This window comes from Vicugna pacos, chromosome 22 (assembly GCF_048564905.1).
Source record: "Vicugna pacos chromosome 22, VicPac4, whole genome shotgun sequence".
Taxonomy (NCBI): domain Eukaryota; kingdom Metazoa; phylum Chordata; class Mammalia; order Artiodactyla; family Camelidae; genus Vicugna; species Vicugna pacos.
In genome coordinates this window covers 6,049,995-6,064,038 of record NC_133008.1, presented here as the reverse complement: position 1 = coordinate 6,064,038, position 14,044 = coordinate 6,049,995, and the positions used below count along the sequence as shown (strand labels likewise).

At 39.8% G+C, this 14,044-nt stretch overlaps 1 protein-coding gene across 1 annotated transcript in view; it reads left to right on the top strand.

Moving 5' to 3' along the window:
- Positions 1–846: 846 nt before the first annotated feature.
- LOC107032853 (ankyrin repeat domain-containing protein 26-like) overlaps positions 847–14,044 on the top strand; it is a 63,379-nt gene continuing 50,181 nt past the window's right edge. Inside the window, exons 1-9 of the mRNA XM_072948196.1 lie at positions 847–1,076; positions 1,741–1,855; positions 2,007–2,180; positions 5,121–5,227; positions 6,519–6,656; positions 8,082–8,188; positions 10,241–10,393; positions 11,006–11,057; positions 11,436–11,505. Coding sequence (XP_072804297.1) covers positions 862–1,076; positions 1,741–1,855; positions 2,007–2,180; positions 5,121–5,227; positions 6,519–6,656; positions 8,082–8,188; positions 10,241–10,393; positions 11,006–11,057; positions 11,436–11,505 — 1,131 coding nt within the window. The 5' untranslated portion in view covers positions 847–861. The remainder of the gene's footprint in view (positions 1,077–1,740; positions 1,856–2,006; positions 2,181–5,120; positions 5,228–6,518; positions 6,657–8,081; positions 8,189–10,240; positions 10,394–11,005; positions 11,058–11,435; positions 11,506–14,044) is intronic.

Below are 14,044 nucleotides of genomic sequence, written 5' to 3'. Positions count from 1 at the left end.
GGAACTCTGCCGCCCCCTGCAGTTTTGATCCTGCCAGGGCTGGAAGCCGTAATGAGCCAGCTGAGGGAGGAAGGAAGGAGGTGGCCAGGAAGAAGAGGTATGCCCTGCCTTCCGCCCCTCCTGCAAGTGGTCACTCAGCAGCCTGGCCTCGCTGAGTAACTAACGTGGTATTTTCATAGTCACGCGGTTAAAAAGTTCTGAAGTGTTATACCATGCTCCCACATAAATCTCAAATTGATTCAAGTTTTAATTGGTGGAAATAAAAGCAAAAGATAAAATAAAGTGAGGAAAGCGTGTAAACATCAGGCTGAGCCACAGAGCAGTGTCAGCAGACGTGCGGAAACACGTTTCCATCTCATCTGCAGAGCGTGTGTTGGTTTCTCCAGTTTGTACTCAATGAGACGTATTGCCACAAGCTCTGAAAGCATGAAAACAGCTTTTTGCTGTTTGCATGTGCTAAATTCCCTGGAGACTGGCTTGGGCCCAGAGGGATGGGGAAAGGAATGAACTGAGGGATGAGATTTAGATATTGTTGGTGGGGAGCTCTCTGGGGGACTAGGCCTTCAGCATCTTGTGGTTCCACCCCACTCTAACCACAGTTGCATATTGGGCACACTGGCCTCCTGGCCTCTGTGCGCACTCACAGGGACACTGGCTCTGGAGGGACAGTTGAGGGTCAGTTGAGGGTCAGTGCTGTTGCTAGGCTACGACTGTTCCGGACCAAACATTCCGAGCCGTTGAGCTTTGCAGCCAAGGTGTGGCAGCGAGACCTCTGTGGCTCTTCTGCAGCACCCGCACTGAGATTGGGAGGTGGCAAGCGACCAGGAGGGAAGTGAGCGGTGTCGGAAGGCGATAAGCCAGATGAAGAAGAGACTCACTAATTTCGTGAGCTGGGTGGGCTTCAGCATCCATCAGAGAGAGCGCAGGAATCGTGAGAAGCCTGTGCCTGGGTATCATGTCCATAAGTGTGAGCTAAAGGAGTTCCACAAAGCCGCATATTTAGGTGACAGGTGTACAGTGGAGGAGTTGCTGACATATAAGAGAAATGTCATAGACAGCAGAGACAGGAAGAACAGGTAACAGCGGCGGGGCGGGCCTGGGAGGAGCTGCCAACTATGGTTGTTAAGACATGAATTTTAAATTGCCTTCCCACGTGAGAGATGTTGAAGTGTGAGACTATGAGCATGTTAGAATCACTGAAGTACAGTGTTCTCTCTCATCCTTGCAGCAGCAAAGTAGATACACTATCATTTTACTTCATTGAAATGTTGTCTTTGTAAAATAGTAACGGTAACAATTATAATATTACCAACGATTATTGAGCTATTATTTTGTGCAAGGAACTGCCAGACATTTTGCATAGCTTTTCATTTAAGCATCACAGTGGGGTCCTGTAAGATAACTACAACTTCACACCCATTTTGTTGATGAGTAAATTGAGGCACAGACAGGCTAAGTGAGAGCTAATAAGGACAGTGTTTAAGTAGAAGCCAGACCCAAGTTGAGCTGAATCTCAACGGCATGCCCTTTCTATTCAAACAGGTAGTTCTCCCATTAATGCGGTGAGTAATAAGAGCTAATAAATATTATTCTTTCCCCATAGAAAGAAGTAAGATAAGACTAAATGTTAGTTTTCAAGGGGTAGGAAGAGCATGCTGTTGAATGTTTACAATTGCATGAGTAACTGTACCTTCGAACTAGTTCGCTCTAATTTCCTAAAAAGTCCTCTCATGTTCGCAGGACTGCCCTACACTTAGCCTGCGCCAGCGGCCAGTCACCAGTGGTGGATCTCCTTACACAGTGGTGGTGTGATCTGAATGCTCGTGACAAGGAAGGCAAGACAGCTCTCATCAAGGTGTGTAGCAGCACGTGAGATGGATTGGATTTAATTACTTAGAATAAAAATGAATTTATCTGTTTTAAATATAACAAACTGCTGGAACTTGAGGAATGTTAACTTGGAATGCCTGGCACTTACAGTCTGTTTCTTGGTGTGATACCAACAGGCTGTACAATGCCAGAAAGAAGAGTGTGTCACTATCCTGCTGAAACGGGGTGCTGACCCAAATCTTGTGGACGACCATCAAAACACTGCTCTGCATTACACCGTCTTGGCTGGAAATACATCAATTGCAGCAGAGCTGCTCCGCTATGATGCAGATATTGAGGCGATAAACAAGGTATAGCTTGACTGACTTCATTTACAAGATATTTGAAATACAGGGTTTTTTCTAGCTACAGGTGTTTTATTTATAGTAATATGTATACTGAATACAATACATCAGGCCCTGTTATCATGGAAACAACTCCAAAGCCAAGGCCAGAGGCTAGAGGTAGTGCCCACAGAAAGGGCAGAGCTCTGTCTCCCAGCCACACTTGTACCCCAGAAGGAACAACTTCCCATTAGGAACTACCTGGGAGTGGGTGGTAGGCTCAGAGCCTACAGAAGATGAAGGCTTGCGGGGAGTGAAGTGATGGCAAGGGCGGGCTGCCTGCCTGGGGATGGGTGGGAGGAGGAAGGAACCCAGTACCCAGCAGGGGGAGCTGGGTGACTGCAGCTGGGCAGGGGAGGCAGCAAGCCACAGGCCCTGAGCACCCAGGGTCCCAGGTTCTACAACCTGGGCAAGTGAGGTCAGGTCATGTTTGACAGGCAGCAGGGGCATTCATTTGTGCTGGTTGCCACATGGCCCTCCACTTACACCTTCACCTTGGGGTCTTCCATGCTCAACCTGGTGTAGCTCCCCTGCGGGGCTGTGGCTGTAGGTGGGGAGCAAGTGATGGTGAAACTGGTCCGCCTGCTTTTTCATCCTGGCTCTCCCCTGAAGATTTTGATTGTATAAATGTACTCAGGTCTAGACACAGGTATTTAGAAATACTTCCCTGAGATTCTGATACAACCCTTGGTTAAGGACTATTGAATGGATTCGTGTAATACATGTAAATTCACAGATCTCAAAAGTAAGACATCTCTGGAAGAGCAGGGGTTTGATAGATGCTGCTTCTTTCAGCGCTCTCCTTTCTAGCCGTGTTAGCCTGACTTTTATCCGTCTCTTCCTGGCAATATTACTGGCAGCATCTATTGCCTTGAAGAATGGCTCCTTTTCCCTTCTAACCACTGATCATTCAGTGGCACTCAGACAGTCTTAGAAACTTGCTTGTGGCGAGTGATTCAATAAGTAGAGTTGGACCCTTTAAAGATTTTGCATCTTTTATTCCCATCCAGGTCATTAGGTCAACAGGGTTTTTCTGATTGCAGTAATAGGAAATCATGAGCCTTCTTTTGGTTAAAGCTGTGTGATGGACTCTTGCAATCTATCTGTTAGATTCACTGAGCCCTAGCATAATCAAGATGACAGTTTTTTTTTAATTAAAATCTAATGATTTACAGTGTTGAGATAGTTTCTGGTGTACAGCAAAGTGATTCAGTTATATGTATATATACATATATATGTGTGTGTATATATATTCTTACTCAGTTATATATATTCTTATTCAGTTATATGTACATTCTTATATAGACACACACACACACACACACACACACACACACACACACACACACACACACACACACACACACACACACACACACATTCTTTTCCATTATGGTTTATTACAGGATATTGAGTATAGTTCCCTGTAGTATATACAGTAGGACCTTGTTGCTCATCTATTTTATATGTAGTAATTTGTATCTGCTAGTCCAAAACTGCTAATTTATTCCTCTCCCACCCCCTTCCCCCTTTGGTAACCATCAGTTTGTTTTCTATGTCTGTGAGTTCTATTTCTGTTTTGTAAATAAGTTCATTTGTATCGTATTTTAGAATCCACATATTAAGTGATATCCTATGGGATTTCTCTTTCACTTTCAGACTTACCTCACTCAGTATGATAATCTCTAGGTCCTTCCATGTTGCTGCAAATGGCATTATTTCATTCTTTTTATTGGAAATGTTCTAATAATTTAGTTTCGGCCATCTCATGACCTAATTATCCATTTGATTAACAATCAGGGAGAATTCGATACAGATAGATTGTAGTTTTAGTAGGCATTGGAAAAATTCTTGAAGTGGGTATTATCAGTCTTAATCACAATTTTTATTACATGTTGGGGCCCAGTGTTTTTGTGCATAAGACATATGATTCTAAAGAAGGGCAAGGTTTTACATACAAATACTTGATTTATACCCAACTGTTTGGAAACACAGCAAACATAAAAACACAAGTGGGCTATAGACCAAACATGCCTGGATATGTTCAGTTTGTCTCCACACATTGAGTCAACATTTAAAATTTAGGAGACTTGTGCAGAAGTCTACACTTCAGAACTTCTCCTAAAGAATCAAATCTGGTCCCCCTTGAGCCCAGGCCTATGTGGTCTGCCCTGCAGAGATGGCCCCTTCTCGGCGGGGCGTGTGTCCTCCGGTTTGCTGTCCTCACTTGTGACCTTCACCTATGTTGCCTCTGTAAGCATTTGAATTTCCAATTCCTGTTGTATATTTTGATAAATATTTCAAGATTTTAAAGACAGTCTATATTAATTTATAGTCTACTTCGTATTTTATAATAATCCCTTAAGAGTGGGATGGAATTTTTCAAATTAGAATTTATAAGTTGGTTTAAGAGAAACTTTTTCTTTACATGCAAATAATCATGTTCCCACTGGAAAGTCTGCAAGCTTTGTGAGATTAGTCGTAGTTGTAATTGGATAGGTTATGCATGTTGCAGACAGTATGGCATCTTTCTCCTCAGCGTGGTTCCTTAGAAGTGTAGTTGATTCAGTAGCTAAATGGTTCTCTCTGGAGCAGTGTTTAGAGTGTCAGGAGTAGTAGTTGAGCAGTAAGGTAACTAGAGAATGCCTGACACACGCTGCAATCGAAGTGAAGATTCTTGGAACCAGCAAATGTCTGAAGTGAGTTTCAGAGAATGACTTCACAGGGAAACTTTGGAAGAGGTCAAGGAGGAACCTTTTAAAGAGAAGGAGCACAGAGGGGCGAGGAGGAAGGGGCTAGTTTTTATTTACTTTATAGTGTATGTTTAAGTTCAGAGACTGAAGTTTTTAAATTCAGTTTTGAAGTTTGTAATTTTGTACATTGTCAACTGTTTTTACTATTTTACAGTATGACTTGACACCATTCTTACTTGCCGTCAGGAAGAACAAAGAAGAAATGGTCAAATTTTTGATAGAGAACGAGGCAAATGTACGTGCAGTCGACAAGCTGCAAAGGTACGATAGTTTGTTCTCTCTCTCTCTTTTTTTTTTTAATCTTAATGTTGTTCTAGAGTAGTAACAGCCAATCAGGAAGATTAACCTAATAAGAAGAGGATTAACTTAGAATCAACATGTCATCAGTTAGGTAGAAAAGCAATTATTCTGCCTGGTGTCACAAAGAGCAGTATGCAGCAGGATTCATCTTCCTTTATGATAGTGACTGATGTCATTTGCAACCTGATTGTTTTGGTCATACGATCTTACAATAGTTCAGGGATTTCATTTTAGTTTTATTAGTATGGACTCTAATTTTAATTTACCTTATGAGACAGTGTTGAATTTCTTCATTCTTTATAATTTGTTTTAACCTCTTCTTGGTATATATTTTTTTCTTAAAAGATGCATATTAAACCAAGAGGAGTTTGTTTTGTCTTTTGGATGACTCTGCTTTAAGTTACTTTCTTTGAAGGATACTGATGTTATTAGGTTATCACTAAGTGAGTATCACTAAGAGAGTAACTATCACCAGATACTGTGGGCTCATCAGTTCTTATCCTTTTTCATTTCTAGTACATTTTGATGTTTTTATTTTTAATTGATAATGATAGAAGGAAGAAAAATAGCTTTAGTCATAGAAGACAAGTCTTTGGTGGATGATAAAGAGGAAAGAGCTGGGCTTTAGAGTCAGACGAGGTTGAAATCCCAGCCCTCCTGCTGGTCAGGTGTGTTACCTGGGGGACATGACTTAGTACCACCCAGTATGTTTCCTGACATGTAAAGGAGGGTCGTAGTACATCCTTCAAGGGTGGTTGTGCCTAAGAAAGACCACACGTAGACTCTTCAGGTTAGTGCCGGGCACATGCTCCTCAGCGTGATTCACTGCAGCTGTGACTATTTTTATTGCCATTTTTATTGATATTACTGTTTTCAGCCTGCAAACAGCTTCTCCTTACCTGACCTCTAGCTGATTTTGAAGTATTATATTTCAGACTAGGGAAGAAATAGGGAATCCTTTATTTAAACCTTTTCCTAGTTCAGATCAGTGACCTCAGTGTCCTTTCTTGTCCTTCAGAGGACTTTAAATTAGCAACTTCTACTATGTGCTACCCAAGTAAGACAGGAGGCTTCTTTTTTGTCCCTCCATTTTGGCCTTGGAGGTCATTTGCAGAGATGAGCACTTGAGCATGTACATGGTCAGTTCTCCGGGGGTGGGCAGGATATTAACTTGGTAAAATAGATCAAATTAACTGTTTAAGCTAAATAACTAAGTTCCTAAGAGTGAAGTTGTCTCTCTTATTTATTTTAGATCAGCACTGATGCTTGCCGTACGTCATGACTCACCAGACACAGTCAAGCTGCTTCTTCAGAAAGGTGTTAATGCCTATGTGCTGGATGTACACGGACGGTCTGCTGAACATCATGCTTGTTGTAATGGTTTTAAACAGTAAGTGTTTACATTAAAGTGCCAGTTATCTCTAAACTGAGGTTGGAAATGACCTAACTGTGACTTGTTATGTGACAGGTGAGAGTTCCTAGTTGGGAGCAGGCACTTTGGGGATGGCAGTGAGACCCTCCCCATCACCAGCTGGAAACCAGCAAAAGGCCAGACTAGTGAGATGGAGCAGTGGGCACAGGGTTCTTTATCTCAGGGTTTGTAAGACCTTTATCCTTAGGATCCTACTGGTCTCCATTTCATCTCAGTGTAACCCCTATGCATGGGGTACAAGTAATGCCACATATCTGATTTTTCTAACTAGTTATTTGGGTCTTGAAATGTTTAGTAGAGCAGGAAATCCTGTATTTTCCTTTGGGGACTTTCTTCTATAATCTTCCTCTTGAATTTTCCAGGAACCTAAGGGATTCCCTAAGATCACAGTGACAGTCCTCTCCCACAAGGCACTGGGGCAGGGCAAGGGCATGCTAATCGTTCTCTTGTTTCCCTTGATTCTGTTGCTGCAGTGTTGGTACTAAAACTGGTTTTAACAGGATCTCCTCGGCAGCTGGGGCTGGGGTCTGGATGTTGCTCTCTAAAGACCTTTAATAAAATTTTAGAAGAAGAAAAGGAAAAAGAAACTGGTCCTGCAGTCGGGTCGTGATTGACCTCTGCTCCCGGGATGCCTGTGCTGATCCAGTTTCCGCGGCCTTCGTGGCGATGGACACGTAAACTTCTGCGTGACGGCTTGTTTAGTTCTCATACATATGCTTGTATGAGGTCATGTATTTATAAATAAGTTTAACTGCAAGTTATATAGTAGCTGAGGTGCCCTGAAGTATAAACCATGAAGAACAGCTAATCACCGTAATTTGTAAAATTTTCTGAAAACTACCACATTTAAATGTTACACCTGTGAAAGAAAACACACATTGGGTTTTATTTGAGATTCTCAAATAGTTCCAGCATTAAAGTTCAAGAACAAATTATTCCATTCTTCCACTATTTCTCTGAGCATCTGGGGGATACATTATCTCATTAAATCTTCATAATACTCTTATGAGTATTAATAACTAACTGCCTGACAGTAAGATCCCGGTTTTATAAAGGAAGACTTTGAGCTGAAGAGAAGCACCTTGTCCAGGAACAAATAGCTGTTGGTTATAGAGCTGGGACTTCTGAGTTCGAGATACTTTGTATATGTCAGGCTCGCTCTAGTTAACTTACTGAGCTGTAGTGCCCTCCGTTCATGACTACTTCACCTTACTGTTTTTTCTTTTTGAATTCTACATCCTAAATTTAAAAAGTGTAGGTTGCACAAATTTGAAATACATGGGGCAATTGAAGTTTTGATATTACCTGTGATACTGTCTGAAATAACCTAAGAATTTAATACATTTGGTAATTGTTTTTCATATTAGTATTCAAGTAGTAATATTTATCACATTTTTTTATACATAGCCTCTCCCAACTGATTGTCGACTACAGAGACGGAAAGATACCAGCTATTCCCCCTCAAAATAGCGACCTAGGACAGAGTTCTGGTAATAAGTTACTCTTGTTGGCCCTACCATAGATAAAGAAAGTAAGATTGAGGAAATTTTGATAATGAAAGAGCAGTGAAAAAAGCCAGTGTGTAAATTTTGTGTGTGTTTTTATTTTTTTAATTAATTTTTTCTTAATGGTCTAGTATTCAGAATTGTTTAAGAAGTTAATTGTAGGTAATTTAAAATCTGAGACAATATTGTCTGAAAAGAAATTCATTTATTTAATCATGGCCCCTGAAATCCCATATTATATCTTTGTGTAAATAAGAAAAACAGGTTTTTAACTTTGTTGTACATTTCCTGTAACATTATAACAAGTTGGCCTTGTTACAGAACTGGCTCTTTAATTTTTACAGCAAATGGATTACATTGGGTAAATGAATGCTACTTATTGCATAGTGATTAGTCTCACAAAAAAGTGATTGTCTTTAAAACTGGGAGCTCAGCGATACCTTCCTGGTGCTGTAAACAAATGGCCAACAATTAGAGCTGCACAGCTGGGCCAGTGTGCAGCATACTGCACACTGTTTTTTAAAGGTACCTAGTGATAGGGCAGAAGCCAGGCAAGCAGTACCTTGCTGAGAAGCACTGGTTACTTTTCACATCATTACACCAACAAGGGCTCGCTCTCACCAATTTCATTCCTCAGAAGTGCAAACAGAATGAGATGTGTTGTCTGCATGAGAGCCAGATGATTTCTTCTTTTTTGGGGATACTTGTCATGAAACTATTTTGTTAGAACAAGGTTTTCTATTGCCATTAGTTAAAGGATTGTCATAATAAATACTCAGCACAACTCAGGACAGGACTCAACAAATTGTAAAAAAAAGCACAGAAGTGCTTCACATAAAAAAAAAAAAGATGATGACTGTGTTGCCTAGATGTGACTCCTAGCATGCTGTTCAGTCTGAACTGTATGAGGGCACCTTTAACTTAGTACACCTTGATCAAGCAAAGAACTTCTGTTGTAGGAAATACAAAGATGGAAAAGACAGAGTTTTAGTCTTCAAGGTGCTCATAACACAACAGAGTTGTCCCTGGTTAATGTCTGTATATTTTTTAAACAGGATTTTCAAAGAAAACATTCTTATCTGTTAATTCATCCACTTAACAGATGACTATCAAGTGTCGTTTAGGTACTAAGCACCACTCTGACGTTGCAGAATGCAAACAGGTCACAAGCACAGTTCCTGGCCTCCGGGAGCTTGCTACTGTCATCCTCATTTTTATGATTGGCTTTACTTTATTCTGTGCTTACTGTGTCCCAGAGCCCACCAGGACTTTGTAACTGTCTTTATGTATTTTTTATTGGTATTTAATATGTACCAAATACTTTTAAGTCCATGGTGAGGAAAGAAGTTTTTTAAAAGTGGGTAGGCTGTCAGGTAAGCCACGCAGAGTGAGTAGAAGTTTGCCAGGGAAGGAGGCAGAGGTTCAGTGTTTGGTGGGCGGGACATCTTTGAAGATTACATTTGGCAGAAAGGACAGCGGTGCAGAGGCTAAGATGTGCCAGTGAACTTTGCAGGATCTATGTTTCATTTTGTTGGTGCAGAAAGGATGCTGTAGGAATGGTTGGGAATGAGGTGACTACCTAGCTCAGACACGCTTCTGAAAGCCTTTCTGGTACTATAGAAAGTAGGTCTGCTGTAGACCTTGGGAAATTTGTCAGAATGCTTTTAGGAGCCCTAAGTAGCTGGCTAGAGCAACAGGAGTCAGGATTGTTTAGAAAGTTCGGTGATGTCATCAGGATCCCAGACGCTGTCCCTCCTTCAGCTGTGAGGCTGCTGGTGTTTGATGTCACCTTTCCTGGTCTGCTGATTGGCAGCAGCTCCAAGCGTCATCTTCTCACCTGATAGTATCCCAGGTGAGGAGGGCTGCTTCTCTCTGCATGTTTCCTGTTAACTAGGAAGGAAACAGAGATGCTCCCGGTAGACTTCCCCTAGCATCTTATTGGCTGGGCTACATCACATGCTCATTCCTAAAGCAGCCACTGGGAAAGGAAATGCAGTTACTGTGATGGCCGTAAGACAATCATTTCTCTTTTCGCAGCTAAGGAAAGCTTACCTTCTTCGCATACTGGGGCAGAAAACATCCAAGAAAAGTTGCAATTGTCCAGCAAGGACAACGAAGAAGAAAAGGTTGTCGAGTTGGGAACCAGCAATGGCAGCCGCATGGATCCACTGAAGAATGTTGAGCAGACGAGTAAGAAGATTCGATTTGAGTCTTAGGGTTTCCTGTTATGACATAAAGCAGGGATGCACAAGCTTTTTCTGTAAAGGGCCAGAGAGTCAGTATTTTAGACCATGTGATGTCTGTCACATCCACTCATGCCTGCCATTGCAGTGTGAAAGCAGCCCTAGACCGTATGTGAGCGAATAGGGATGACCGTGCCCAGACAACATGAGGTTGACAAAGCCGAATGGCAGGGTGGGTTTGTCCCATGGGTATCATCCAGAAATACCATGCTATGTAAGCTTGACATTGTCAGTTTATGATACTGATTCTACTAATGATTATCATTCTTTTGTGAGTCTCATAAAGTTTGGTTGGGATTTTGGTCCTTGTAAACAGCAGTTCACTTTAAAATACCAAATTTGGATAAACACCCTGTTTTTTTTGATAAATATAAAGGAGGGGAAGTGGTTTTTATGCATTAATTACTTACCAGGAGTATACTCCGTATTCACTCAAGTGTGTAGTCTCCAGGTGTGGTCCCAATGGAATGCTTTTTAACAAAACAGTGATCTCATACTTTTAATATTCTGTATTTTTCTATTGCCCGTATAAACTCTATTTTACTTTCTTCTTTAATAGAGATTTCAGTGATTAAGATTGCACCGAGGCTTGAAGACGTCTCTGTAAGCCGGTAAGATTTTATGGATTTTTAAAAATTACATGCTGACTGAGGGAACACAGAGAAAAGAAACAAGGCTTGTTGAGTGTCTTACTCTGGGTTAGACACCGTGTTATGTACTTGACATTTGTTACCTCATACAGTCACCACAACAGCTTTGCAGAGTAGCTGTGCTGTTATAGCTTACTTCTATTTAATTAGGCAGCTGTAGCTTAAGGAGGTTGACTAGTTGACCCATGATTCCATGGTTAACAAGTAGTTAACCTGTGACTTAACCATCAGGCAGCCTGGCTCCCAACTCTGCTTTCTCATCCCTCAGCATAGACTTGTGTGACTTGTTTGTTTAAAGAAATGAACTCACTCATTTATGATGTGTATTTTTCTTCAAAGTATTTCACCCAAACATGATATTGATGATTCACGGCCTCCATCAGATGGTAACTTAGATCTTGCTGCCAAGGTAAAGTGTTTTCTTGTGAAATTAACTTTTCTGCTCTGAATTTAGTTTTGTGTAGTATTTACTCTTAAAATTTAGCAGTGTTCTGCCTATCATTGTTTTATGTTTGTATGAGAAAGTTGGTCTGAGTAAACCATTTTATTAAAATATGGCAGTTTTTTTCTTTTCTTTTCTTTTTCTTTCTTTCTTTCTTTCTTTTTTTTTTTACTTTGGTAAATACTGAAGATGAGGCTGAAGCAAAATGGACTAGAAAATAGATCGTGACAGGAAAGTTGTACTGTGGAAAGGTTTCCCACAACAGAGGAGGTGTGAAGCTTGGCCAAAGATAAGGATTCTTTGACTTTCAAACCACACTGACGGCATCTGTATAATACTCGTGCCTCAGGGACCTCTTCAGTGCACACAGCTACTTACTGTGATAGCCATGGCCTCTTCCTGGGGCCTTTCAGTTCCAAAACTTACGTAGCATGTATCTTTTTTTTTCCCCCTTGGACACTTATTATTTTGGTATCAGAGAGTTGTGAGGAAAGAGGGTTGTTTTGTTTTGTTTTGTTTTGTTTTTTACTATATTTCTATCTCTGGTTCTGCATTAAGACTTAAAATAATAGTTGAAATTCTAGAAATTTAGAAATTAAAATTCTGTTTCTCAAAATCCATATTATAAAGAGATTCCTCTGTGTTTTCTAAATTATCTCATTATGAATATATTCAAAACTCTGCATCTAACTGAAGAAAACATGTTTTCCCTAAAATAACAGCCAGCTTTAAAAGTAGACTCTTAATAACAACCATATGATGAAACCTATTTCAGAATTCTTTCATCTTACAGTTTTAAAAAGTATGTCCAGTCCCCGTGTCCCATTCTAAAATTTCAAGTTACAGACATTTTGTAGTGTAGTTATTTACATATTCATCTTATAGCCCCTGCATCAGTATACACCGCTAGAGATTAGGGAACGTAATTGTGCATTTCCTGGAGCACCTAGAATAAGGTCTTAAATGTAAGAAGCATTTTAGTATTTTATGAATGTGAGTGCATGAGGAGACATGGAATTCTGCACCATGCTGCAGGTGATATAACATGCACACTCTATCATAATGAAATCTATTTGAATTCTAAAAATATGACTTAAATTTCTATTCCCTTTGCTTAGGCTGTGTAAAAAAGTTCAGTTGTTATGAGAGGAAATATGTCATAAATGCCGAGGAAATAGATAAGAAGTATATGATAAATAGGAAAAGGTTACAGTCTGTTTTTCAGTATCCAGCAACTGTGAGCTTAGAATTTGAGATGAAAACTTTTTAACCTTCTTTTAGCCCCCTCTCATGTTCCATGAAATATATCTTTTCAAGCTATCTATTATCCTTAGAATCCTGATTACCAGTTCTTTGTCTAGGTGGAAAGCTGATGTGTTAGGAACTTTCTAAAATCTATTTTTCTCTCCCTCTAGTAATAATTTGCAGCATTCAGATAGTGAGAGATGACCATGTTCAATTGAGTGACTTACAGTGACAAAATTTAACTGTTACTTATAGCAGTGTTTACAAACAAACAGTTGTGGGGTAATACAAGTCAGTATTATTGGGGATATACTATGAAGAAAGGCCTTTGTTTTATATATATGTTTTATAGGCCATATATTTTCATATTTTTATAAAATTTGCTGAATAATATATATACTTGCATATATAACTTATATATTTTTATATATATATAATAAAAAGGTAAAACAGAGGCTTTCACTCATCGTATATCCCTAACAATACTGATACATCCCTGATCTATTATATATAAATGCTGAAATATATATATTTCTCCACATGCCTTGTTATACTTACATTTTCCTTTTTACTTGCCTTAAGTTTGTACTTCACTAGTCATGTCTCATTTTTTCTTTTCTTCCTCCTCCCCACTTTTTTTTTTTAAATGATTTTCCCCAAACCTAATATTTCTCTGCAGAAAACACTTCCTCGGTGTCTGCTCTTTCAGTCCATCTCACTCTGCCTCTGTGAACATATTTAGTGACAGCTTTCTGTTTACTATGTGTGTGGCTTTCACTCATGAGTCATTGCCCCTCAGAATTACTTTTGTTCTTATTCCTCTTTCTTAGAAGTAACTGACTATGAACAACCATTTGTCTGTAGCTTTTTGGCGAATGGAATAGAAGTAGCTTATACTGTTTGCTGTTCTAACTCATCCAAATAAGATACTGCTAAAAAGTAAACTCTCATATTTCCCCCATGAGAGATCATTCACACATATATAAATCATGCAAACACATTTCAAAATACAACCACCACTTTAAATTTCTTAATGTGAGGTTTTTCAATACGACTCTAAACTATCAGGTATAAGATTTTGTTCTAGATCATTTTGGTCAAGAAAGTCATCTAATGGATACCATAGTGTTTGTATAATAATCAATGAGGGGTAAAGAAAGTAACATTTTGGGACCCCTGAGGTCATCTGTCATAATCCTCACCCCATGAGAAGATGTAGGTTGGTAAATGACAGACCCGGGACTTGAATCCATATCTGAAT